The sequence below is a fragment of the Hirundo rustica genome, chromosome 6 (genome assembly GCF_015227805.2).
Source record: "Hirundo rustica isolate bHirRus1 chromosome 6, bHirRus1.pri.v3, whole genome shotgun sequence".
In the NCBI taxonomy this organism is placed as follows: Eukaryota; Metazoa; Chordata; class Aves; order Passeriformes; family Hirundinidae; genus Hirundo; species Hirundo rustica.
In genome coordinates this window covers 41,416,146-41,443,510 of record NC_053455.1, presented here as the reverse complement: position 1 = coordinate 41,443,510, position 27,365 = coordinate 41,416,146, and the positions used below count along the sequence as shown (strand labels likewise).

Here is a 27,365-nt window from a genome sequence, read left to right as displayed (position 1 = left end):
ACTTTCCTGAAGCCCCACAAGGTGCCCTCTCAAACAGTGGCCACGTACCATTCTTGCTTTTCATTAATTAAAGTTTTAGACCATCACAAACTCTTGTGTTTTTAGCCTGAGGAGACAACAAAAGGCTAAAAAAGGATGTAAATTCTGTGGATCTAAACATGTAGTTTGCAATGTTCGTTCCCACAGCTGGAATACCTGGACAAGCTGTTGTGGTTTTTCTTGTGCACATCCCATGTGCCTCAGCCCTGAACTGAGGAGAAGTTCAGGCTCCAGGTCAAACAGAGCCGAAGACACAAGCATAAATCAATGACTTGTTTTAGTGCCACGTTAAAACAACATGAGTGGCTGGCTTTTCTGACCCTCCTCCCTTTCATTTAATGTGCTTCTTTGGCTCTTCTTTAAAGAGGCCTCTGTAGAGTAATTTCAACTCTTATCAGCTTGCTGACAGCTATATGAGCCTTTCTGCTGGCTCCAGGCAATCACTGCCAGCGTGTGAAACATCCCATTCTTGCAGTGAAATGGTCTTGGATAGAGTTAAAGCGAATGGGTGGTGGAGTTTTCCTGTGGGTGGTGCAGCTTACATGAAAGAGATGGGATTTAGTTCTTGTTAACCAATTAACCAGAAATTCATTTCAATATCTAGATGCTCTTTGAGCATACTTAGGCTTTTACAAGTCCTTTTAATGAGAATATTAAACTTACAGCTGCAGTTCTTTCCCTGACAGGGGACAGCTTCTGTCTCTGTGTTCTGTAGAATCATCATTATCAAATTTAAGAGAACTTTCATCTGTCTGCCATTTGTAGCATTTTAAGGAGTGCGACTGCAGAGCCTAACCCTGCTTTAATCCTCCCAGAGTGCTTCAGTGAAGCTCTGGGTCCCCCATAAATGTCAGGCCTGGACAATTTGCCATCTTATCAGATGCAGTGAAGTTAGTTCCAGCCCTCTCACCCCTCCCCCAGAGGAAAGATTTGTTGCTGCAAACAGCAAAGGAAAGAAAAAACTTTTTCCTGGCTTTCTGCCAGGATCGCCATGGGAGTTGTAGAATCCTTGGCATTTATATATGAGACTTTCATTGCTCCCCTCTCCCTTCAGTTGTTGCAGAGTGTCCTTATCCTAGATTTTTTTTCCTCTTGCCTGTCCTGCCTTGTTTTTCAGAATAAAGAAAACTGTCTTCGTGGCAGCTCTGAGAAACAGCTCTGAAATTTGAGACCAATCAGCACCTCCATGTATAATTTTATAGGATACATTTGGACTGCTTTTGTATCTACATTGGCAGCTTCTAAACAGTAAAAGGTTAAACTTAACTGTAAGAGGAAAATTATGCTATTCAAAGACATTTTTTTTGTTTGTTTTCAGATTAGATTTTAAGAGTCTGTGTTTTAAGAATCTGTATCTTGTTGCACATTGGATTTTTGGTACTTAGCCTTTGCACATTGCTATACAAAACTTGAATAGACCACAGCTAAACCAGATGACCCAGAAATTGGCAAGGCACGTACTTTATAAAGAATATCTGAAAATATTCTATCATGCACATGAAGCAGCTAGCTGGAGACGAATGGATCCTAAAGCCTATCTCCTGGTGTTGCACTCCATTACTCTGTGCATTCTCTCTGCTGCTGTATAGTCTGTACTTTCCTTATCAAATCTACTTGCTTTGTTTACCTCCTTTAATTATTGAAAGTATTACAACTTTAGCATTTATCTATACAGCATAAATACACTGCACTGCTGTAGTAATTTGCATGTGAGTATATTAAATAGAGTAGTAAATACACCTTGATCTTCTATCCATTTTACTGATCAGTAGATAGATATGTAAATAACTTGTACAAGGTCAAATCTTAATATTAATAATGGAATTTAGAAATTTAGATCCTGTTTTAATGACTGTATCAAATGTATCTTACAAGACAGTAGGAACATCTGGCTTTTAAATTGTTTTCTATAGAAACAATTTGCTGCCAGATCATCTTTAGCCAGCTTTTCCTTTAATCTTTGTCTGTAAATTATGTAGATATATTGAATAGTTTCTTAGATGCCTGGAGGTAGGAAAATTATGTGTCTTTTTTACAAACTGAATAGTGGGCTGGTTTAGGAGTATACTGTAGTGCCCCTTGGCTTTCAAATGGTGTCATTTGGGGTTTGGCTTTTTTTTTTTTTTTTTTTTTTTTTGTTTTTTGTTTTTTTTTTTGTTTTGTTTTTTTGTTTTTTTTTTATTTTTTTTTTTTTTTGTTTTTTGTTTGTTTTTTTTTTTTTTTTGCCTTTTCTTTTTCCTTAGCAACAATTTTGAATGCTCTTTAGAAATTAAATTGGCACCTGGCATTAGTTGTCTCTGAATCCTGGTGACTTCGTTCTGTAGAGATGCTATAGGCAAAACGATTGTAGAGGATGTGCATATTCCAGGATGTTAATGTTGGAGTAAGGAATCATGGATAGAAGTTTGGCTTCATACAGTAAAGAGCAGCATGCTATTCCAGATGTTTACCAAGGAGAAATAAATAACTCTTGTTGATGTCTATCAAAGATTTTTTTCATGTAAATTTATTTTCAATCCTGTTTCATTGTAGTGAGACTGCCACATAGTATTATCACAACCAGCAGTTAATATTCACCTTCCCCATTTCATCAGATAGCCATACAGCCATGTGCAGTTTGAGCCATGAAGGATGAGGTATTTTTATATAGCTCAAGCTAAGATCAGTTATTTTTAAGATGTGGAGGAAAAAAGCAGCACCATGTCCTAAATGGAATTTTTCCAGTAGATGTGGAAAAAAACCTCATGACTGCCAGTCCTTCAGCTTTTATCCTCAGAGAAGTCAGTAAGATATATTTGTATTCAAGCAGCACTGGCAGTAATGTCTGTGGTTAAAGTTGTCCAATGTTGAAAACTGGCTGTATGGGGTATGTGTATTATGTTTGTGCTTATATAAAACAGAGCTGTATAGCTTACAGGAAACTGAGTAAAACATGCCTTCATCAAAAGGGCAAGTTCTTCCTGGTATAGAGCTTAAGCTCTGAAATTGAGGTATGTGCTGATTTTTGACAGCTATAATATGGTGGTAACTTTACCTGTTTTTTTTTTTCCTTCCTTCAAAAAGCTGTCCTTTCATGTGTGTGATTGGCACTGGGCTTGCTTTGTGTTTAGCTTCTCTAATCAAGGGAATTTAAGCTTCTATTCTCCCAGCATTAGTACAGCAGTCATGGGAAATCTCAAACAAGCCAGATCTTATTGCAGCAGTTGACACAAATAAAAGCAGTTGTGCTTTTATTTATTTATTTTTGATGCTGGATGCTGATTAAAAGTTTCCAAGCATCCTTCAGCTATGTTATAAAGCCAACCAGCAGAGAGCAGGGCAGCTGCTGAGGAAGGGAGATGCTGGTGGACACAGGACAAGATCACAGTGGGAAGCATCAGTGTGTGTAACTCAGAAAGCTGGGAAAGGTGTAAACAGATCCCCAATTTATCTATAGGGTGGGCTCTCCAAACACTGTTTTATTGGCCAGTGGCTCCTGCTTTACTAACCTCTAACCTCTGCAGTACTCAGAGGTGCTGCCCACCAGCCAGCCTTGTCTTTGAACATCCCTTGGCTCCTGCCACCTCAAAGACTTGCAGTCAGATTCCTGTGTTTTGCTTGGGACCTCACCTCTCAGCAGGATGCCTGCAGCAGGGAAAACTGATCTACCCTGAGAACATAGACATATTTGAAGGCAATACCCCTAGGACTAGAAACCTATTGCTTTCAGTTTCAGGAGCTGTCCATCACTTGTCAAAAAATCTGGATAAAACATCTTCCCACCCCCCAACTTCTGGTCATGAAGTAGTTGAATGTTCCCTGCAACTACATACATATATTTGGTTTTTTGTTGTTTCCTAGACTGCTATTAAATCAGTGATAGCATAATTCCAGCCCACTGTAGATCTGGTTTGGTGTAGAGTGTGTTGAGAACAAACATCATAAGGATGATGCAGGTTCTAGTATTTTTGATACTCTCTTGGTTAGGTGTGCCTGCCACTTCCTTTACAGTAAAATGAAATTGGAGTAATTAGAGAGCCATGCGAACTCCTGGAAACTTGAGGGAAGAGAGTGGGCTATTTTTTGTGTCTCTACATCATTATTGATGACTATGTAGATATAATGGCTTATCTGGAAGCTAGAGTAGTAGCTATTTCTCATTTTCAGCTATTATTATTTTTCAGCTATTATCGTGTTATTTCTGTGGTGTCAACACATGCCATTTGCTTTGGGAGCAAAAGGAGTCCAGAAAATGGCAGTCATTTTTTATATCACATTTTTTATATAGTTATTAAGCTATAAATGCTGCATGAAATTTGGGGGTTTTGTTTGGTTATGGGGTTTTTTTTGGGTTTTGTTGTTTTTGCCTCTCATCCTGCTGCTTGCTTTGCTGGCTCTGTGACCATCGTTTGCAATAGTATTCCCAGCCACAGCTGAGAATGGGGTGGGTTCCTTGCTGCTCACAGTGCTGGTATCTGCTTGTTGGCTCCATAACTGAAAGTATTTTGACCATGGATTTGTAGGGTACCAGGACAGTAAGTCAGATTTCCGGGCTGGTGCAATGTTGCCTTCTGCAACAGAGTTGCTAAGTTGACATACTCATTAATCAAAGTAGCAAGTTTGAGGTGCAGAAATATATGGAAGGAGGGGAGAACACCAGTGCTAAGTGGTATTTTTATCCCTTCAAGTCTTGTGTTCTTGCTATTTTTAGAATTAAGTTGCTATCTCTAGGACAAGGAGTAGTGGAAATCTGTATTTTAAGGGTAAAGATAATGCAGGATTTCAAAACTGTATAAAAAGTTGCCATTTAATGAGAGAGAATTAGAACTCTTTTACAGAAAATAGCTTCTTATGTGATGTATTTAAGCAGAAGGTGGCTCTTCGTGAGAAGATGAAAACCTTAGAAACACCAAATCAAAAAAAAAAAAAACCCTTCAAAACCCACTACCCCTAAGAAAAATCAAAAAAACCCCTCAAACTCCCAAAGTTATGTGAAAGTTTGGAAGCAAGAGTGAAAATGTTAACAGATAAGCTCTAAGAACCATTTTGGTATATGCGCAGTATGTGTTGTATGTATGGATTACTACAATTGATGTGATTCTTTTCAAAGCACCAAAGAGGAGAATCTGAGGAAGGCTGCAGTGCAAGAAGCCTAATTTTAATATCTGAGCTTGCACTAACATTTTCTTTTAACTCTTCTAAGAATCAGCAAGTAGTCTCCAGCAATAAAACTGAGAGTGAGTAAAAATGAGTTATTCCCAAGTGGCTGGTATCTGAAGGGTAAGATTAGCATTTTGAACTCTGACCTCTGTCCCCTTATGAATTGGCAGCTTCAAAAAGAAAAAGGAAAAAAAAGAAGTTTGGATAATGGAAAGACTCAGTTTTCACTCTCTGTTGTATCTGAAGGAGGCAAATGTGCTTGTTTCATAGCTAAAATTACTGCAGCAGAGAATATTGAGCCAAAGGATTAAATCCATTTACTGCTTCACTTTTGGAGAGATTGTTTTTGAAACTGAATTACAGTAAAATCTAGCACCATGAAATGTCTGTCTAGAATCTCTTTTTAAAAATATTTGACTGTAATGATACAAATTATGGTTTTGTTTGCTCATACTGCTGAAGTGTCTTGTAATGGAAGTATATTCCTCTATAGGCCACTCATATAGTTTGTATAAGTTAAATAGATGAATTGAGTATTTTCAGAGCTTGAGAATTGTGCATAACTCAGAAATATGGAATGAAAGTTCAGAAGTAATATTAAAGGAATAACGTCAGAAGCAAACCTTAGAGCTCAGGTTTGCTATCTGACTACTATATAACATCAGCTATATTCATTTGCATCTTGTGTATAGAGCAAATGTACAAAAATTCAATTTATCTTGAACCTCAGTAGCCCACTTAATCCTACTGCCCAGTGGAAGTAGTTTGGGGGGAAGTGAGGTTGCCTAGGACCAATCTGAGTAGTTTACTAGATGGGAAATAATGTGCTTTGTCTCAGTAACTTAGACAATGTTTGATTATATTACAGTATGATCTATAACTTTAGCAGGTCTTTGTGGATGCACTTCCATGTCCAGAGCTCTCAGATGCACAGCTGAGCTGTAGTTATTTGCTGTAGTATCTTTGGTATCCCTGTTGAAGGTACACTTTTCAGCAAAGGGTTACTGCAGTCCGTTACTTCAGTTACTTAGCTAAGTATTTTATTAGTTTAAAGCTTCTATTTACAAATAAGAAAAGAAGACAAAGTTTGTTGGGTTTTTGTTGTTGTTGTTGGGGTTTTTTTGGGGTTTTGGGTTTTTTTTCCTATTCTTCTATCCATCTCAAAATTTCAATGGTTTAGAATGGTTAAGTCTCACAACATCTCTTTGAGGTCAATATTACGCATACTGCTGAGAGGCTGCAGTAGAAGCAAGGAATCTAATAAATGCCAAATTTTTATCTGTAAATAAGTAGCAGAGTCAGGGTTAAAAGTAAGATCACTAAGCTTCCAGGCCAGTGCTGTTGCAGCAGGTAGGCCACACTCTTTTTCTTGGATAGAATTCTGTAATCCAGCTGGGAGTAAAAACCAGGAACACCAAGAGCCATTAAGAAGGGAAAGCATTTAAGTAGAGTCACCATAGGTGGTGTGAAAATGGTTGTACTTCAAGGGCTTGTAAACCTTTTCAAGGCATTTTGGAAACACTGAACTGCTGCAGTGGAGCAGAATCTCACAGCATCATGGCGCCTGACCTAAAAGTTGAGAAAAGTGGTGCTTTATGGGCAGTTAAATTTTACTACTCTTTTGCGAATTTTGTTTTTACCCCTCTTGCTACTTTTACGAACTCCCACCAAATCATGGGCTGTGAAAAGACAGGGCTAGAAAGTTCCTTTCATGGACTGTTTTCCCCTTGATCTAAATGTTGCAGAAGGTAGTCCTTTCCTTTCCTTATGCCCAGTGTTGTTGTTTTTTCACAAACCAGTGGAAAGATTTACATTGATCTGTCTTGCACTTTATACCAGGGCACCATTAATGGCATTAACACTAGAACTTATAAACATTATATCAATGGACTCTGTAACCTGATGCTATGTTGGCTTGTAAAGAGCTTTTAAAAAAGATGCTAGGCCCCCAAGTGTGTTTATTTCTAAGGACAATAACACCTTACCTAAATAAATGTTACTTTCTCTGAGTAGGCTGCCCTGTTTCTGCATGCTGCTGCCTGTTTTCTGGTATGAAAATAAGTGCAAACGCTCCCTTCCCAAGCTCTTGCCTGTGCTGGTATGTCCTGAATATTGTCAGTTTAGTTTCTTCATAGTCTGATTGAACTGAATCCTGGAACTGAAAACTAGTGGAATTGAACTTTTGGGTTGGATGCTTGTTTACTTGGTTTAAGGGAACATCTTACTGATATTACTAGTCTTTCTTAAGGTACATGTGTATTTGTAGAGATAAATTCATAAAACTACAATATGTTAAGAAATTTTGGCCTTTACAGAAAGTGATGGGTTTTCGTGGCTGATCTAAGAGGATGCAGCAGTTGAAAGTGGGGCAGGAAGAAGGAAGAGAGGAAGGGCAACACCTTAGTACTGCTTACTGGCATGGCCATGTTTGTGAACTTGGTCTGCAGAGCTCACTGCTTGGCGAGAGGAGAGAATTTGGTCTCCAATTCCTTCGGTATTTGGCTTCCATAATGAAGTTGTCATGGCTTTGTTAAATTTACTGCAGAAATTAAATTCAGATGAACTAATTTCATGGGCAATCTATTGTGTAATGAGAGCTTCCAAGTCACTTCCAACCCATTGGGGCAACCCAATAATAGAATGTATTTCTCATTGTCAGTCAAGTCATACAGTATGCTAGATTTGACTCTTCAAAGCATGGGGAAATTGTTTTTGAAAGTAATGCTTTTCTGAATTTCATTTTGGATCTATCCTAGACTTTCTATTTATCCAGAAATTTAGAAGAAAAAGAGAAACTATATTTCTATAAAATATATAAACTATAAAACTATATATTTTCTTCAATTCCTTGTAAGCCATACAGGTTAATGTACGTTGATCTGTGTTGTCTTGGCAGTTGTACAAAGTAGATGTTTGATCTCTTTTAACCACCTAGATTGCCCATGGCCTAAGCAATATTTGGGTGTATACAAAGCTAGCTTTCTCTACAAGTCTGTGGTCTACATAGTTTGTTCCCTTAGAAAAATCTGGAAACCTCATCAAGCAGGCTTCTAGAGTACTAGAAGCTAGTTTCAGTTCAAGTTGAAAGGAGAAGTCTGACTTTATCATAGTTGTAGTCTGTGTGTAATCAATGCTGTGTGAAAGCCAAGGTCTGCACTTACGGATTGTTTATTTCAACATCCTGAAAGGCGTTCAGGTAGCTCTAATTAGTGCATTACAATTTCCATACCTTAAAAACGTTGCTTAGTGTATTAAAGTTACTCTTGAGTTTTCTGGATTCATAGACAGGGAAAAGAGAAACAGAGAGCTCAGTAAAGCTAGTTAAGAATAGTAAGAAAGGTGACATAAGAGTCTGGAACAGAAACCTTTTTCTGTTGTTGTTGTTGGTACTCTCTCCTGTATCACAAATGTGTTCATGGGGCTTTCTATTCCCTCTGTTTCTTGTGTTCCAACGTAAGTTTTTCAACCTCACCAAGTAGAGTAGAAAATACGTCTCAAATGGAATCAACATACATCTTCCCAATAGAAAACTTTCCCAAAATATTTAGTAACTCAGCATGTGGAGCAGCAGACACTAGCAAGCCATGTTAATCAGTTCTGCTTTATAAAAGCAAACAAGGTGGGGAGGAAGTAATGAGACCCTGAAACATCTGTTTGGGGACTTCAAATCCCCTTAGAAGGTTTTGAGTTCTGCCTTAAAGAAACACAACTCCAAAAATATTACAACCAACTGTGGGAACATTTTATGGCTCTTTACAAAAAATTAATTGCATAAATATTAGTCTATAAAACATAAATTCCCTCTGCCCTCTTTGCCACATTTGCTTGTGGTATAAAGGTGTAATCTTCCCTGACATTGCAAGCATTCTTTAAGCAAAGAGGAGCTAGATTAGAGCCATCCTAGTTTTGCTGAAGGAGGAAAACCGTCTTTGATTTTTGTGAAGCTTGATAGTAATATCTATCTTCGAACTTTATAGGAACACTGTCATTTAATAACAATGGAATACATAATCCTGTATTTCACACTATTAATAGTTACTTAATTGCTTATAAAGTTATATGTTAAAAGGCTACATAAAATAGTTTCTTCTTCCTACCTAGTGCTGCTCACAGCAGTTGTTCTAAACTGTTGTCTATCATGAAAATAAAATTTGGAATCTTTTTTATTTAACATACTTGAACAGAGAAGTTAGCTGTTCTGGTCCATTTTAATTCTTAATCTGCTTCTGGTTTTCTTTTAAGATAATTTGCTGTTTGATAATATATATTTCTTAAGGGATAGGACATGGGGAAAGAAATACCAATGCTTTTGCTTAGCATGTGGTGTTTTATTTAGTGTCTTTATTCTTACCCATTTATATAATTCTTCTGCTTTTACACTTGAATGTGGTAGTAATTTTGTTCTGTGTTCTTGGTAATCAGACTGTTATCCAGCTGTTAAGTCCTATCAGGAAGAGAAATAAGGAGAGGGAAGTGCTTCCAGTCTAAACTGAAGTTGCTTTTCACTCTGTCTGGATAACAAGCTCAGAGTAGTGTAATTTTGGACATACCCATCACTCCCTGCATTAAAATTTTGAAATAGCCTGAAACAGAGTTATGGCTGCTTGCACAGTAAATGTAGTGCTTCAGAGAACACTAATCTCTTTCCTAGTTTGCTTTTTAAATTGTAACATGGATCTTTTTCATCTTAAATATCTACAGATATATTCTGCAGAATCTGTTTTACAGTTTGTTTTTGTTGGGTTGGTTGGTTTTGGGGGTGTTTGTTTTCTATTTTTTTTTCCCCTCAGGGTAGTTTTAGGGCTGGTGGTTCGGCAGCAAGTCTGTAGTTCTAAACCCCCTAGCTCACACTTGGAATAAAGTACAGGGTAGCATAAGCATGAATGTGTGCAAGTTTGTGCTTATAATCTTTCCTCTATCCTGTTATTTAGTCTAGGAATATCTAAAAGAAAGTGTATATGCAGGAATCACTGTGTGCCTTGTGTTAAAAAATACTGACCTGCAGAGTGAGATCTGTTGGCATTTGTTAACAACAGATAAACAAGGGTTATTTTTGGTTCATCCTAAGAACTGTGCCTCCAGAAACTTGGTATTCCTTCAGTGATTAAATAAGGTAAATAATACAGGAACTAAAAAAGATAAATAATATTATTTAATATTTTCATAGCATGTTATTAAAACTGGCTTGTCTGTAGAGCCTTTTTGCTATTTAAGAAATCTGTAGCAAGAGTAAAATACACTTGCCCAAATTTGTGTATTGTCCTCAGTCGTGTCCTGACTCTGAAAGCTTCTAAAGGTTCCAGTTAATGAAAAAATGCATTTGATTTAATTGCTCCATCTCCTAGATGCAAACACATACTCTTATAGTTGGTAATTAACCATAGGGAGATTGCAAATTAAATTAATTTCTGGAGAGTTCAAGGTGCTGTAGTTTCCTGAAGAAAAGTAAATATGAAAGTATATGAAGTAAATATGAAGAAGTATATGAAAAAAATCATATATTTTGGGCCAGAACTCTTGAACTACATGGTTTGGTTAAGCATGTTTCCTCTTGGTTTGGATGGGGATCTACAGGATCATTTGATAGTTCTAAGGTTTGAAAAAATATGTTTATATCTTTTAACAGAGAGTCAGATAAGTCAGCATTTTCATTTCCAAACCCCTGCTTCTGTCATTTCTGACTTGCACAGAAACTGGGACAAGATGAAAACTTGTATATGACCTTAGTTTTAGAGCAACTCATCTGTGAAATTCAGAGCACCTGTGTCTAACAATCTCTTGCTTCATTTCAGCAGTTTTACACTGTGCTAGAAATTAGCCTGGATTAACAATTGTAATAAACTGGCATGTACATTTACTTTCATGTGAAAATCGTAATGACTGTATAAGTAATATTAGGTTTATTGGAAGTCTTGGGAAGCTGTTAGTCTGGTAGGATTCATAACTACTGAAATTCTCTATCTGATCAAGTGTCTCTAATACTGATGTTAAGAAAGGCTGAATGCTTTTATTTGTCTATTTAACTGTGCTGTGGATTCCTTTGCCTTAGAAAAATGGAGTATAACAGTAATTTATTTTGTTCTATGGTCAAGATGATTTTGACATTTTTCAGGAGGAAAGCATATGATAAAAATGTGAAAATACTTGATTCCTTCAAATATTTTCATTCTGTTTAATCATTTGCAAAATAATGCCACTGCTTCTTTTTATTTGCTGTGAGTCCTTTTAAGGGGTGGAGTTGAGTTTGAAGCCTTCAGGCTTTATGGAAATAGTCTATGTACAGTAAACATGCCTCCTAATTTAATTTCCACCTGACATGTAGACTGCATGGAACAGATTGTGCATGGCAAGCCAAAACTGATTATTAAGCAATGTGAAAGTGAATTTTATTCTCTTTACAGGCAAGGTGGTTCTGGGAAGCATATTTTCGATCAATGAAAGCAATTGCTCTCGCTACTCTTCAGATTATCAATGATAGAATTTACCCATATGCTGCCATTTCTTATGAAGAATGGAATGATCCACCAGCTGTGGTAAGTAAATTCGTTTGATTTACTCATAAAACAAATTGTGGTTTGGGTTTTTTTTCTTTTCTCATATAAAGTGTATGTGCTATGAAACTTGGAAATAATTCTGTGTCTGAGTTTGTGTGTGTATATGTTGTGCTGGTAACTTGCACAGATGAAGCTAATATATTTTATGACAGCTGGCAAAATAACTAGCAGTTTGTTTTATATCCTGGCACTAAGATGAGAACTTTTAACTTTTGCTATTGAACACATTAAATTGCTTCCTTGTTTATATATTTATTTATTTATTCTTGATACACGCACACATGCACACACACTTTTCTTTATTTCTGTTTAATTCAGGGAGAGTTTGGAGCACTGTATGTATTTGGACACAGTATGACTGCAGAGAAAATAGTGGAAATGCTGAAGATCTCAAAAAGTCTGCAGGGATCTTTCATTTAATTCTGTTGAAAAAGCTAATTATTCTTGTGCCTACAATTTTCTCCATGTTATTTCTTAACAATTTCTCTTATGCAGAAACTGATGATCAAAGTTTTACTTTTTTTTTTCCTGTTTTCTGTTTAATTTAAAGTTTCACTGGTTGAACTCACTTCTGTTAAGAGAAAACAGTGCAGTATTAATTAACCTCCTGCACCAAGCAGCTGGTTCTGATTTTTTACTATATAAAAGCTGTAGATGATTTTCACTCCTAATCAGTTAATTTTCTCTGTGTCAAAATATAAAAAATAGTTTTGTTTTACTAATAAAACCAAACTTGTTAACTGTCTTGCTTTATGTAGTTTAGAGAAAGAAAGCTGGGTAGGAGTACTGGGTAGAAGTAAAGCGTGTTTTACTATAAACTCTTCAGACCAATGGAGTTTGAACAGTTGGTGATGGAGAGTTAGAAGCTCATTGCTGTGCTTCAGAAGTTGTGTTTCCATTGCCTAGCCAAAGGCATTAATAATCTCCTGTTGTCATTTCTTGGAGAGGAAATGTGGCCCTGGTCAGTATTTAAGGAAGAAATTAATCTGCACAAGTGTGTACTCCACAAGAAGGGAAACAGAATATCTTAACACCTTTACAATTATGGTAGCAGAACCAAGCACCTTTAAACACACTTAGCGAAATGAAGAAAATGCTTTACAGATTACTCAGTCTTTAAAGGGAGCTTAGAAACAAAAACATCTCCTGGATTCTACTTTTTTTTTTTTTTTTTTTTTAATAAGTGCTCTAGTTAGAGTTTCAAAGTTGTCTGCTTGGTGGGCAGTAATAATCTGCTTGAGCCTGTGTCTCATCTAGCTCCTGCCTAATATCTACTCATAGCACTGTTACAATTTCTAGTCAGCCTGGATGAAACATTATAGTTGGAAGGACTTACACATGTACATTTGAGGTAGCAGAAAATGGCAACTATATCTTCTAACTTTGATAAGAACAGGAAGTAATTAATATCCTTTTTGTTTACAAAAAAACCTGCTATTTTCTTCTCTAAATAAACTCTATAACTGAAGATTTTAAAGAAAATTATTTTAGATCTGTCTCAGGGGTGGATACAGCTAATTGTTAAAATAAGCACCTGTGAGTCAACATTATTATCACAGTGAAAAGTGTGAGTAACTGTCATAAATTCTTATGTTACTGCCCAGAACTAACCTCCAGAACTTGGCATGTGTATTCTGCCTTCAACCTCATCCGACTCAGCAGCCAGTTCCTTTAGTTCTGCTTGTTGTTCCATGTGGTGTTGTGGTCAGTAGGGATTAAGTGCAATGCTCTTCTGTATGCTTTTGTTCCTGTTACATGGTTTTGATAGGAGCATAAAGGTGCAGAAAGAGTATATAGAAGCTGTAGGCACAATAACAAGAGCTGCAGAGGTGCAATCACTCTTCTAAGGGCTTACTGAAGTTAGCCAGAAATTTCTTTGGTCAGTACAAGGCTGTTCATAGAGCTCAGATCCCTGTGCTCTGAATAGTGAGGTTTTGAAAATAAGAGCACAGGTTTGCCTTATGGAATATCTATGCTGGAAAATGCCAGCTTTAAGGGATTAATTGCTAGGACAACTTCACCTATCTGGCAGAAAGAAGAGCTTGCTGTGCAAGATCATTATGCAGAGAAGGATACTTAGAAAGAACTCCTGGCCATGGTTGCTTACCTGTCTGCCTTCTTGGTTTAAGGTGGGTTTTTTTGTGTGTGTGCTTATAGGGGTTAATTTTGCTTGGTAGGTCACTAGAATCCTGAGAAATAACAGAAAAAGTTTGGTAAAATGTTCTGGTCAGTAATTGTTGTGCTGCTCAATTGTTACAAATGCTTCAAGTGTTAGACAAAGCAGTATAACAGTTATTTCTACTTTGACAATTAGAATGGCTCATAACTCTCCAAGGTGCAAGATTTATTTTGCATTTTGTTGAAGTATTGTAGCTTCATGTGTTTTTTCCAGGATTAGTTTAATCATCCGATTTCAGTCTTTTTCTATGTTTTTAGATCGTTCTTCCATTTAGTATTTTGATTGTAGTATATTAGACTAGATTCTATTTTGAGTTAGCAAACACTTAGCAGATGGCAGCATGTAAGTATGCTAGATAAAAGAGATTTTTGGAGGTCTCAAATATTCAGTTAAGTTAGTTTGTAATAGCAGCACATATGAGGAAAAAACTGAGAAAGCTGCATCTTTCACAAAAGGCTGCCCCAAGTTTGATGTCAGTTGCAGAGTAGGATTGACAGCCTTCTCTGCTTTTCTTTGAGTTTGGATACTTCAAAATAGGAATTAAGACATATCTACAAGCATAATAATGATTACTTTTTGGGTTTTTTACTGCAAAATTCCATGGATTGCATTGATTTTTGTATCTCCCCCATCTGAGGGGATGGCTGTTACCTTGTGTAGTCAGCATGAAAATGATACTTGCTTAAAATTAGTGAGGCATACTCATGGCTAGATCTGCACATGGATAAGCTTTATTCCTGTTCCTGAGATATTCCTCAAGTCCCAACACAAAGAAACATCAGCCCATCTTGCGCTGAGTTTGTAATTTCCCAAACGCTTTAAGCCAATGTAGTAGGTACTGCTGCCCAAAGAAGCAGTCCTGCACTCTTCTACAGTTGGGTAACAGTTTCCTCTTTCATGTGCAACCTTTTTTTTAATTTTTTTTTTATTGTTGTTGTTATTTCTATTTCATTTGTGGTGAATTAGCCAAAATAATGTTCCTTATATAAAACTTACCAGGCAAGAGAAAAAGAGTGGGGGCGTATGCAAGGGAGGGACAGGGTGGCTTGAAAGCTGCTTTTCTTGGCATTAGTTTGACTTATATTGGCTCAAAACATTAGTAAGACTGTTGCCTGAGTATCTTCACCAGAGCGTCTATCCAGCAGTGGTACAGGAGGGTGTTTTTCCAGGAGGAGGTAGAAGGTATGCAGAAGATAAATGCGTATACAGTTAATTCCATACTGAGTACATTGCACAGGGGATGTGATCCAAGGAGTTTTATGTGTTTTTATAGGCTGACTGAAGTCTGTTGGCCTTTCTCAAGCAAAAAAAAAAAAAAGTTGTAAAGTGGATTATTTTTCTACTTATTCACTGTCCTGTGGAGGAAGTGAAGTGGAAGACTAGTAGCATATAACTTGCTAATATGTTGTGGAATAATACTTTGAACAAAAATGCACTATGACATATTTTCTTCTTTTAATTAAGAGGAGCAAATGATACTTTTGGGGCCTGAAATTCATTGTTGGAATACTTGAGCCCTTAATGTCTCAGACAGTCTTTTGTTGCAAGCATGGGACTTTAATGTCTTTTGTATTTTTTGGCCCAACCATTATCCGTTAGGCAGAGGCAATCAGTTACATCCAAGTAAGCCAGAAAGTGAATGATTCTACGGCGTGCGTTTTGATCATTACCAGTTTGGGCTGGATTAGAAGTAATGACTTGGGCTTGAGATGTGATCTGTTACCTTCAATTAAGTACTTTGTTATGCTCTAATAGAGGTAAATTACTTCCTCACTTATGCTTCGTTGTAGATTGCTTAAATTCTCCTCTTCACCTTATACCTCACTAATATATATGGGTTTCTGAAAAATGAGTAAGACAGGTTTTTTTCCGAATTCTTCAGCTGCTTTTGTTGAAATTCTTTCAAGACTGTTTATAATGTAGACCTGTGAAACATTAGATGGTTTTTTTGTCAGGGCCTGCTTTTGAGCTCTGACCTTGGATGATACAGACCAGAGTTTAATAATCACTTGAGAATATCAGTATGCGAACAATAAACATACCAGACTTCATTTCTTCCAGTGAGGCAGAAAACAGCACCATCATTTGGTGTAAACTAAAATAGCAGAATTATCCTCGTGCCCAGTATGCCATTCATTTAACAAAGCCTAAGTAAGATGTTCATTTACAGAATACTTTGTGGGTCCTGCCAATTACTAGGCACTTGACACTTGTTAAAAAATTAAACTATTTCTAACCTCTTTGACTAATATTTTATAGTCCTCAGTCTACAGACAATGCTACGGTTATAATTGTGCTTCCCTCCTAGTACCAAATGTCATCTCCAAAGCATTAAGCAAATATTAACATCCACATTTTTATCTACCTGTAAATGAGGCAAAGCTAAGCTAGCACTTTTCTGGACAGTGTATATCTAATATTTTTTCCATTGAACAATATTAGATTTCTGTTTCTGCTGTATTTTCCAGCTAGTTCTTTGGTGGTTTCAATCAGCTGGATCAAATCTTGCTTTATTTATTATATTAGAAGATAGGTATTCTTTTTAATATTAAATAAATTTCAGGTGGGGTTTTTTTGTTGTTGTTGTTATTGTTGTTTGTTGTTTTTTTGTTTTGTGGGGGTTTTTTTGTGTGTGTGTTGGTATTATGGACTGGTTGAATATCCCACATATTCAGATGTAAACATTGGTATTTTTATGTCATTGTGAAATGTGAATTAGCAGTTGATTCTTAAATTTACCTGCCTAGAGGTTAGGATACTTTTCTTACACAGTGGATTATTCTACAGTAGATAGAAGTTCCTGTCTGTCTCGTGACTAATTTTTTTTGTCAGGAGGGTTTATGATCTTCATTAAAACATGAAATGGTGGCCACTGCAGCTCTGTTTGTAATTCTGTTGGGTAAGAAGTAAGCACTTCGATTGGCTCTGGACAAGTAAGGAGGGTTAAGTCCTTTGGGTTTGCCCTATGACCACTTGAGGATGGGAAGCATGATGAAATACTTTCTCAAAGTATTGAATAGAAACTTACCATAAATAATTGGAGAAAAATAGAATAAATCAAGGCTTTTTTTGGTCTGGTAATTCATAATTGAAACCATATTGAGATGAGATTGATTTTAAGAACAACTTAGCTGAAAAAGTCTTAACCACAGTGCCAGGGGATGTATCTCTGTTTTGCTTAGATGTATAGGACTGCTCAACTACGAAGTTCAACACACTGCTGTCCTTACCTCTGTGCTTTTAAAAGACAGTGAATTGTTGTTCAGACTATGTTGTTTCACTTAAATGTAGTTTACAGAAAGCAGGCTAGGTGTTGAAAATAAAATACACTGGTGGGAAAGCTCTCTGTCTTCTTCATGGGAGCAGTGAAATTTTATTCTTTGTAAGTGCTGTTGCTGAGCTTTCCCACTAACTGATAGCTGGGAAGTTCTTGATTCTTCTTTAATACGGAACATCTTACACAGCCTTGTTTTCCCAGAGACCATTCTGTGATGATGTTTCTAATGTGGCTACTGTACCTTTCTTCAAGTCTCTTTCCGTGGTGAACAACCAGTTAAGAAGTTTTGGGGTAGGGCCGAGTCTTCATTATCTCTGATGCTTTACCAATATCTTTGAGGCTCCATAGAATTTAAATATTAAGATTGTCCATTTCTCAGTCCACTTGTGTTCATTGATGTCATGAAACTCCCTCCTATCTCCCTTCTGTACCCTGCTAAGAAAGGTCTGTTATGAACTTCTTGCTAAGTTGAACCTGAAGACTCTACATTAAGTCGAGCCTGAAGCCTCTCACATCATGGGAATTCAGCTCCCTTGATACATCGTCCCAAATGTATTTATTTTTTTTTGAAGTAGAATCAGGTTTTTTTTAATGACCAAAGGAGGACAATATTTGATTGAGTTATAGGAAAGGAAGGTGCCTTGTTTCTAAGGCATTATTACACATGCACACTTGTAGAAAGCATGCACAGGATAGCTGCAGCAGTCTGAATCCTTATGTACACACATAACCATTCCTGACCTCTCTCTTCCAGCTTCAGGCCATTCTCAAGTTCTCACTGTCACTCTCATTCCAGTACTTTGGATTTTCGTATGAACTGCAAAGAGCTGTCAGACAACTGAGTCTGCGAGACTTAAGTGACATGAAATTACTCTTAGGAAACTAACATTTCAATTTGATCCTTTTTGCCCATAAAAATGATTCACGGCAAGTAACCTATTAATCTTGGATAAATTATCCTGGCTCTTCTAATGATATTAGCTGTGAGGGCAATAGTGAGGGGTTGTCTTATCCATATCTGAATGTCAGCACTTTGTCAAAGAAAGGTGATGGATGATCAATCTACTGTTGCTGTTTGCTCTCATCTCTGAGAGTGAAAGTTCCTGTGAATTTCCATCAAGAATGTTAATAAAGACGGGAATGGAGCAAATGTGCCTTCATCACTTGGTTGCTTGAGCAATGACTGGGGGAACCCATCCCTATGTCATTAGCCATTTCATGCTTTGCTGCCATAATGGAGATTTAATTAGGTTGCTGTTGTATTAATTGCCAATATGGTTTGCTTTTCCTAACCAGAAATCTGGAAGACTTTAGCAAATTATGGAGGCTTGAATTTGCCTGATTTCCTGCAGAAAGTGGGGTCAATAGGTCTCAGACTGTAGACACACTCTTCAGGCAGGCAGCAGGGGGTTGACTCTTAATGGCACTTGAGAGATGCTTAATTGCCTTTTTGAAATGTTTTTCTCAAATGAGAGGCATGGTTCTCCCATCCATTAGTGCGTGTCTACAGGCTTTTCCCTCCCTCCATCATCCTTTAGTAGGTGCAGAAGCAAAACCTTCTTTCAAGTTTCCTTATTTTTCCTAAGTTATGACCAGCAAGGGAGAATTTTCATGCCTTTCTGAAAGTAGTAGAAGTTGAGATTTAAGGAATGTACCTAAAATTCAAGTTTATAAGAGAAATTCATGACCATTTGAGGTACATATGCATGTGCTTGCACACATATGCATGATATATTTCTTTCTGTAAGTACCTAAAATAGTCTTAAATTATGGAAAAGGAATAATCCTTTCCAAAAGGTATTATAGCAAGCAATTTGTTAGGAAGTGCTGTAGACAGAGAGAAAATGTTTCTAGAAAAACTTCAAATGGGAGCCATTAATCTAGGTAGCAATTCTCACCCGTAAGTGATAAATAAAACATTGACTGCAGATGCCTCTACCAGTTATTTCTTCTTGTAGGACAGAAACATATTATTTTCTTGGCACTCTGGTTATTATGTTAAACCTCTGTTTCAAGTATTAATGAAAAGAGGTTTCTGAGAGTTGTGTTAAGAAAGCTGCTTGACATTACCAGGGTTGTTTGGATAATAGCAGTCTTGGGGTGGGGGTTGTGTGGAAACAAGTCTGTAGTAAAGCTTTAATGAGGTGGATTATGCTCTGGCAACATTTAGGTTGTGATTTGCTGTAGGAATTATTGAAGCTACAGCAAAATCAGAGGGCTGTCCCCATCTGCCACTAGTCATCTTGTACAACTAGCAAAGTATGCACAAAAGCTTTAATTTTAGAAAACCTAATAATCTGGAAGATTTTTCTCTGCACATACCAGTTGCTGAAGTAATGGATGTTTATTTCCTGAATTACTAAGTGTGCTTTCACAGGTAGCCATGTCCCTTTCATGAACCAAAGTTCCATATCGTATCATTACTGTTTCTACATTATCCTATTATTCCTTTTGGGTAAAAACTAGAACTTTGTGTTTTCCATTAGGATCCTCACAAACAGTTTTAAGATGAATGCTGCTTTTACCAGACCTAACAAAGTGTGTGTAGCTGAAGGCCAGTCTGTCTTTCCAACTATTTCAGGAAGATCTACTAAAACATATTACTCCTACTGGCAGGTCCTTGCCTGGAACATAATCTTAGACCATCCTGGACAAAAGAGTGTCCCAATACTATGCTTAACTTATCCAACTCACAAATTTATCCCCTCTTCAGTTTTGAGTTGTTCATAGAAGGAAATCATATTCATATAATTTTTTTTCTCCTTTACCAAAATGGTCAAAATGTTATGATGTCTAAATAATAGACTCTTTATTCTCCTCATCCTTGAAGTCATTCTAGTTAGAGGTGTCAAACCATTAAACACGAGCAGGGTGATTTTTGGGTGTATAAAGTTAACCAAAGACTAAATAGGGAAACAGAAAATTTCAAAGTTTACTTCCTACAAATATGGCCTTGTAACTCTGAGTCTGTAAAACTTGCTTTATTCCTGATACAAGCTGGCTTATGGTATGAGTTTGGCTGGAGAATTTCACAGTGTTTCTGTAAACTGCTGGTACTTGCTAACCTCTTACGAGTATTCATAGTTTTTACAGGCTAGGATTCAAAACTTCCTTGCAAAACAGCATCACTCAGTTTCTGCTTTCCCAACTTCCCTTTTCACCTTGTCCCAAAGGGTTTGGTTTTTCCCTTTGCTTCTCTGTCCGACCCCTGCTTGGAACGTCAGTTGGAATGGAAAATTTGAGACTAAAAATGCTGGTGTTTTCATTCTTGTCAAATGGTCCCTTCACTGCTTCCTCCCCCATGTTGTCAGTTCCAAAGAGGATTGGCACATTCAGTGGGAATATAGTTGTCTGTCTTGTCTTTTGCCGTCTGGGCTGGCTTCCCTATGCTGTGTATTGAAATAAGACCTTTGAAGTCCTGGAAGGGATACACTAGTTAAAATTCACAAGGAGCAGATAACTCTGAAATTCATCTTTGAATCTCCTGTCTTTTAATTTATTTTTTTTTTAATGTAATAGGTGGGTTTTTTCCACCGTTGAACAAACTTTGTGGAAACTCCTTTGTGTTTGCTCCTCTTTGTACTGCTTTTTCCCTTTTTGCTCGGGTGCACATTTTATGCCAAGTCTATGGGTTTGTTCCTTTAGCTTTGTTGTCAGTAACACTTTTTCACTATGAAATTGTTGTGCTGATTAAGTTTCTCTTTGTTTATTGAGTCCTGACAATAAATATAAATGTCTTGAAATAATGATTAGTAAATGAGAATTGAACCATGCTAGTTGGGCTCAAATTACCTTGGTTTTCCTTCTCCACAAGTCTGTTTACCTCCTCTACTTTAGTTTTTACCTTAACACCTATCTGGTTGCAACATTACAGCTAGACAAACGTGAAAATTGGAATAAGAAAGAGATTGGAATAAAGATTTTGAGAAATTGCTTAAGTCAGAATTGGAGAGGCAGCCTGTCTGATCTGAGCAAATTATAAATCTGATGCTTAGGGTCTGGCTATATGAATTACTCCCTACTGTGATAATTCACTTTAATCAAATAGTTTTGCTGTTTTGTTGTTTTCCTTCACAGAAATGGAGCAGTGTGAGCAACCCACTCTTCCTTCCACTGATCCCACCTCAGTCCCAAGGTTTCACAGCCGTCGTTCTCACCTATGACCGAGTGGAGAGCCTCTTCCGAGTTATCACGGAGGTGTCTAAAGTGCCTAGTCTATCCAAATTGTTGGTAGTCTGGAACAACCAGAATAAGAATCCACCGGAAGGTAAAAAACCCATGGGAGGGGTGGTGGAGGAAGGTGAAAACGGGAATAACGTGTCTGTTGACACCTGCTACAGAATGACCTTTCTTCTACATCATTTATATTCAAGAAGTATTTCATGGTTCTTTCAAAATAATCGTTTTGAATTTTTTGTGGCAAAGTGTTTGAAAGTGAAATAAGAGAAGCCAAAGTAGATAACAAAAAAAAAAACAAACAGTGGTTGTGCTGCTAACTACTGAATCAAAACCTATAAATACAATATTACAATAAACTATTCTGTCTTTAACATTTTTGGAGGGAGTAGTAAGGAGAGGCATATTTTTGATCTGTCAATACTTGCTTTAATTTCTTTATAGACAGTCTTTCATCACAGTGTCTATACTGCTGCTACTGGACTGTTTCTAGAGCAAATGTGGTTCAAAGCAGCAAAGCAGTTTGAATGCTTGGAGCGATAAAATAAGTGAATATTTTGATTGATTGATGAAATGAAAATTTGGGATGTTTCAGGTGTCCAAAATGGGGTTTCCATACCACTAGAATATCTTGTGAAAATGCTAATGTTTGCTCAGTAGGACAATACATAAGTGCCTGTTTTAAAACATTTCTCTTTGCAACACATAGGGTATACTGTGCTGCTCTTTGTAGTATGTGAGTGAGTCTGGTATCATCTGCATGGTTTTTAAATTGTTTTTTTAATTAGTGGTTGTTTTAAAATGAGGACTCATTCACAGGCATTTTCCCTAGTTATTTATATGTGCAGATTTTTGGAACAAGGTTTGTTTTCCAAGGTATACTAATTACTCCAGTGTGAACTCAGTGCTGTAAATCTCTCAGTTATTTAATTTTCAGTAGCTGTGGTGTGCTTTGCCAACCTGGCCTACTGCTGCTGTACTATATCCCCTTGTGCCAGGACCTCAGTCTCAGGCTGCCCAGTCCTCACAGCTTGCTGCCTACATTTTCAAACCCAAGATCCTTATCCCATGTTTTTTTGACTCCTTCCATCCAATGGCATTGTACGCTCCATGGGCTGCTCTGTGTCCAACCAACTCCCTTCTTTCCCATCCCCAGGCTGCCTGCCTCGCAAGAACATGCTGCTCCTAATCTTTTCCCAGGTTCTCAGCTGGAAACAGGTCCTGACATTAGTGAATTCCATTATGAAATCGCCATGGAATAAATGAGAGGTCTTGCCCCATGTAAGGGAAGCCAGCTAGGCTTGGCCTTTGGTAATCCTCTGCAGTGCTAGACAGACTGTCCAGCGCTGCTCATTTTATTTCTACGCTTACTGTTCCCTAGGGTGACTTTCTTCAAGGTCTGAACACCAGTACTAAAATCCTGAGCATTGTGCCAGGCAATTAAAACCTCCTCTTCTCATTCTGGATTAAATACTGTAGGTATAAGAGCTGTATATGAGCCTGGTTCCCATGTGCTGTACATATGGATCTGTCATTCTCATCTGAAAATGTGGTGGTTTTGGGACAAGAAATATTGCCTTCTAGGAATAAGTGCAAAAAAAATGCTGTATTGTGGATTCTTCTGTCTTGTGTAGTGAATGAAATGTGTTGTTAGGATTCCTCACTTTATAATTCTCTTTCCAGAGGCTTCAACTGCTTCTGAGTTCTACTCTTCAAAGTTAGTTATTCTGCATAGCAGCAAGATACAATGTAGAAATTAATCCCTGACCACTTGCCTCAATTTTCCATCTCCTAAGAGCCTCTCAGAGCCAAGCCATTGCTACCATTCACTTGGTTCATTTGCCATTTTTGCAACTTGCTACAGTTTAATGCAGAGTAGCTTTATTGTTTACTTTTTAAAGTGTTCTTTATTCCTTCTGGGCTAAATACCTCAAGTTCAGTCATATTTTAAATCTTCTGCAGCCCTTTAGAGTAAAAATTGTTGTGTATAAATTGATAACAACAGGAATTTTTGCAGTAAGCCGTTCTTTTCTAAAAGCAAAAAAGCTTAGTGATTTATACAGTTATGTGATCACTGAGTGTGGGCGGATTCAACCCAAATGAATTGTTTCCACATTTCCATCAAGTGAATCTGAGATACAGGAGAGTTGAAGCAAATAGACCATTACAATGACCTTTTCAATCATTGTATTAATCTTGAAAATCAAAGTGTGTTTAATTTTTTTCTACTACCACTAAATCAAACTAATTAAAAAAAACCAAAACCAACCTGTGGAGCTTAAAATTGTGGACTTGAGAGTGCAGTTGAAGGCATAAGCAGTTTTGTCCTTGCATTAGCCTAAGCATTGCATTGAAGTGAGTAACTATTTGTTTTTAGTGTCCTGTGTCCCTTTATTGCTGTCACAACCATTGTAATCTCTTGGTCTATGGCTAGAGAGAGGTCAGTTTGATTAAATGAACTTCTTTTATTCCAGATCCATGCAGGGCATTCCACTTGGCTCTTCAGCCAGCCTCATTCAGTCTGTCTATTAGTGATCCTAATCCTCGGACTTCAAAGCTACTGCTGTTTATAGCCTGTTAAAGCCAGGAAGTTTCTGATGGATTAGAACAAGGAATGAGTTTGAAGTTTGTAATGTGCACCACTGTCACTGATAAAGTCTAGTTTATTACCCTACAGTAGTATCTGCACTTTTATGGCTATTCATTTTTAATTGGCTGTAGTAAAGCAGAGGCACTTAACCTTCTAGAGCATCAAGTGCTGTATTTCTTGGTCCTTTCCACGTAAGGGACGTGTTTCGGCACAGAAGCTGATCTTGGCTTTTGTCATTGCAACCTTTCGTGTCTTTGTTTTGTTTTGCATGTGTAAGTGGGAGGGCTGGGTGAAGAACTTCCAAATTGCCTTCCTTAGTGAATATGTGTGCTAAATTGAGAACTGGGTTTAGGTTTCTTGGGAAGCAGCTGGCAAAGTGCCACACAAGTGACACGTGGCCTTTCCTTTCTTTCCTCTGTCAACACCAGAAAATTATTATAATTGAAAAGATCATTCCTATCAAAACAATATGCTATGCATTTGCAATAATGCCTTGGTGTAATGATACTCAGGACTTAGGAGAAAAACCGAATGAAAATTAAATACTCTAAAAATTGCACAAAATTTAAGATCATTGAGAATTTAATGGAGTCACGGGTGGTCACTGCCATTAGTAGTGTTGAGCATCCCAGCTGAGAGGCTGTAGCTGATCTCAGCTGCTGTGCAGTGGTAACAGGTGTAGGGAGTGTGCAAAGCATCTGGAAAAAGTCTTCTTTCAAAGCTAGACCTCTCAGATGCAGCTCTGATGCGACAGAATTTTTTTGTTGTGCTGGCTGATAAAAAAGGTAAGCGGGTAAGAGGGCGATAGATTAATTAAACACTTGACTGGAAAGTTTTCAACCAAATAGCATGTAAAAATATAAAATTGAAGGACTACATGTATGTGGGCTGGATATCAGTAGTAATTTTAAGATTGTTTTTTCTTTAGTCTTAAGAGTTTGTAAGGATCATTTTTTTAACTTAATGTCTGAGAGCTATCTGTGGAAGTCTGAACTCATGGTTCTGTGTTTTCTTTAGAGTCAGAGAAAAGAAACAAGATGAAGCTATGAGAAATACAGGTGTCTTGTGCAAAGACAGCAAAATTTGAAGCTTAGACAGCGTTTTTGATGGTAAAAATATTAAATCTTCTTATATGTGAAATAGCAGAAAGAAAATATCACATACAGTGATGATTCTAATCTGGAACCTTAAAACATTATAGAATTAGCTTGTTATCCTAAGTACTTGATGAATTTAGGTGGCGTGATCTCTGCTTTGTGTCTTTGGCTGAGTTTTGCGTATTTTTCTCTCCCATGCATTGTATGCAGGAAGCCCCTCAATGCAGCAGTAATGTCAGTAGGCTCATAACTGTGTGTATAATACTAATATAAATAATAAAGCCTTGAAATATTACAGGAAAAAAAATCAATTTTTCCCCTCACTCACTCTGGATCAATTAAAAAAATCCATTGTGGTCCAAGTGCCTGGTGCTGGGAATATTTCTGTAGAAATCATGATTTTCTCCATCAGCCAAAAAACCCCCATTTTTTCCCTTTTATTCATGTTTTTCTAAATTGCTAGTCCTGAAATTCAAGAAAATAGTCTGTGATAGGAATTTCCACCAACATTTGTTTCAGACAAGTGAAGAAACCGCTTTGTCTACCACATAAATCATATTACAGTGTATAAATTCATTACTGTTAGTAAATATGCAACAAGCTACAAATCATGTATGGTAGCTTGATTCCTTTTTAAGTTCAGTTTTATAAAAATGAAAAGCGTATTTTAAGGAATTTGTATTTTCTATTTAGTTGTGGATCCTGGAGCTAAGTTGCTGATAAACTTCTTAAGGTATTACTGAAATAGTCTTTGTATTTCTGTTTGATGCTGTTAATGGACAACATTGATATAAATGGGGATAAACCAAGTGAGTATCCTTTGGATTGCTGTGTCTTAAAGTGTTATCTTAAAAAAAAATAATAAAAGCATGTTCAGTGACAGGTTTGGGGTTTTTTTCCATGCTGTGTCTTTGGTAGTCAGCACTGGTAGGAGTGCTTTTTTTAACTTCTCTCTAAGTTTTCAATTAAATTGACTTCTTGATGATGGAATTAATGCAATTTTCCTCGATTAGCTAGAGAATTAATTCATGGTGCTTTTATTCTTCTATAAGGCATATTACAAACATTTTGCAATATTACTTCCTAGGAAAGTCTAGAAAGTTAGCCTAACAAAGCCCATCTTAACAAACTGGGCCCTAGTGTCCTAGAACCAAGTATTCTGTTATATACATGAGGAATTCTGTGCATTTCTGTAGAGCAATATAAACATTGTAATGTGTGTAGAAAGCACCTGTTTTGAACTCTGAACAGACTTTTTCACTCAGTCATAATGGAAGGAATTCTGATAATAAGTTGAAGAGGCGTGCTTGATGTTGTTTCTGACAGTTTTTTGAAACTTCAGACTCCAGCTAAATTCTGCCATTCAGTATTAAAGACTGAAAAAGTATTAATTAGGTTTTATAAGCAATGTTCAATTAGGTACATTCATGCAAACTGCTATAAACCAGCTAGAATAAGCATCAGATGAGAGCTTGTACAAAAGTTCAGGTATGAGAATTGAGTATGTTGAATGGGATTCTGTGCAACTGCAGGTATAAGCAGGGCATGTTTAGAGATGTTTTGTGCCAGTTTTTCATCACTCTGTCTACCTTGCACTACTTCTGGAGAGGTTTTTTCTTTTTATATTTCCATATGGGCTCCATAGAAGTTTTGGGATGTCAGAGCGTTATATGAATTAATATTCTGGACCAATGTTATCACTACTCATTAGATATTTTTAGCTGTTATTATTGAGGCAGTAAAGCAGAAAAAGAATGATTGTTACAAATGTCTGTATATGAGTCATTAAAATGCTGTGATTTTAGCCAATAAGTGGATTTTTAAAAATTTGTCATATTGGTTTTAGTACTGACAGCCACTCAATTTTTTTGCTGTCAGGAGTGTACACTGTATTTCCAGCTCCTCATTATCCTTACCTGCTTCTTCCTATTGCAAATGCAACAAACTATCTGTATTCAAATATCACTTGCTATTTTTTGATCTTGATACCACTTAGAAGTGGTGTCCCAAGAATACTGGTTAGCGCTGTACAGCCACTGTACTGATTCTCATTTTTCCTAGGTTGAGTACTGAAACTGAGAATGGATGATTAGAACGTAGAGCAAGTAATTTCCTTTGTAAATACGCTTCAGTCTGCTGACAAGATCAGCAATGGTGTGTGCTGCAAAAGAACTTCTTCAGATGTTATTAATTTCCCAGTTTCTCAGAAGCAAGGATACAGAGAATGGTGCTATTTAACAACACGGTGGTGTGTCCTGGTTCCGGCTGGGACGGGGTTAATTTCTGCAGTCTGTGCCTCCTCACTATTCTGTAC

General features: G+C 37.1%; 1 protein-coding gene across 12 annotated transcripts in view; it reads left to right on the top strand.

Annotated features, from left to right (window-relative positions):
• Positions 1 to 27,365, top strand: part of EXT2 (exostosin glycosyltransferase 2) — a 73,694-nt gene that overhangs the window by 22,033 nt on the left and 24,296 nt on the right. For all 12 annotated transcript variants that reach the window (XM_040066998.1, XM_040067000.1, XM_040067003.2 and 9 more), the window contains 2 exons: positions 11,580 to 11,711; positions 21,266 to 21,455. In XM_040066998.1, the coding sequence (XP_039922932.1) occupies positions 11,580 to 11,711; positions 21,266 to 21,455 (322 nt within the window). The remainder of the gene's footprint in view (positions 1 to 11,579; positions 11,712 to 21,265; positions 21,456 to 27,365) is intronic.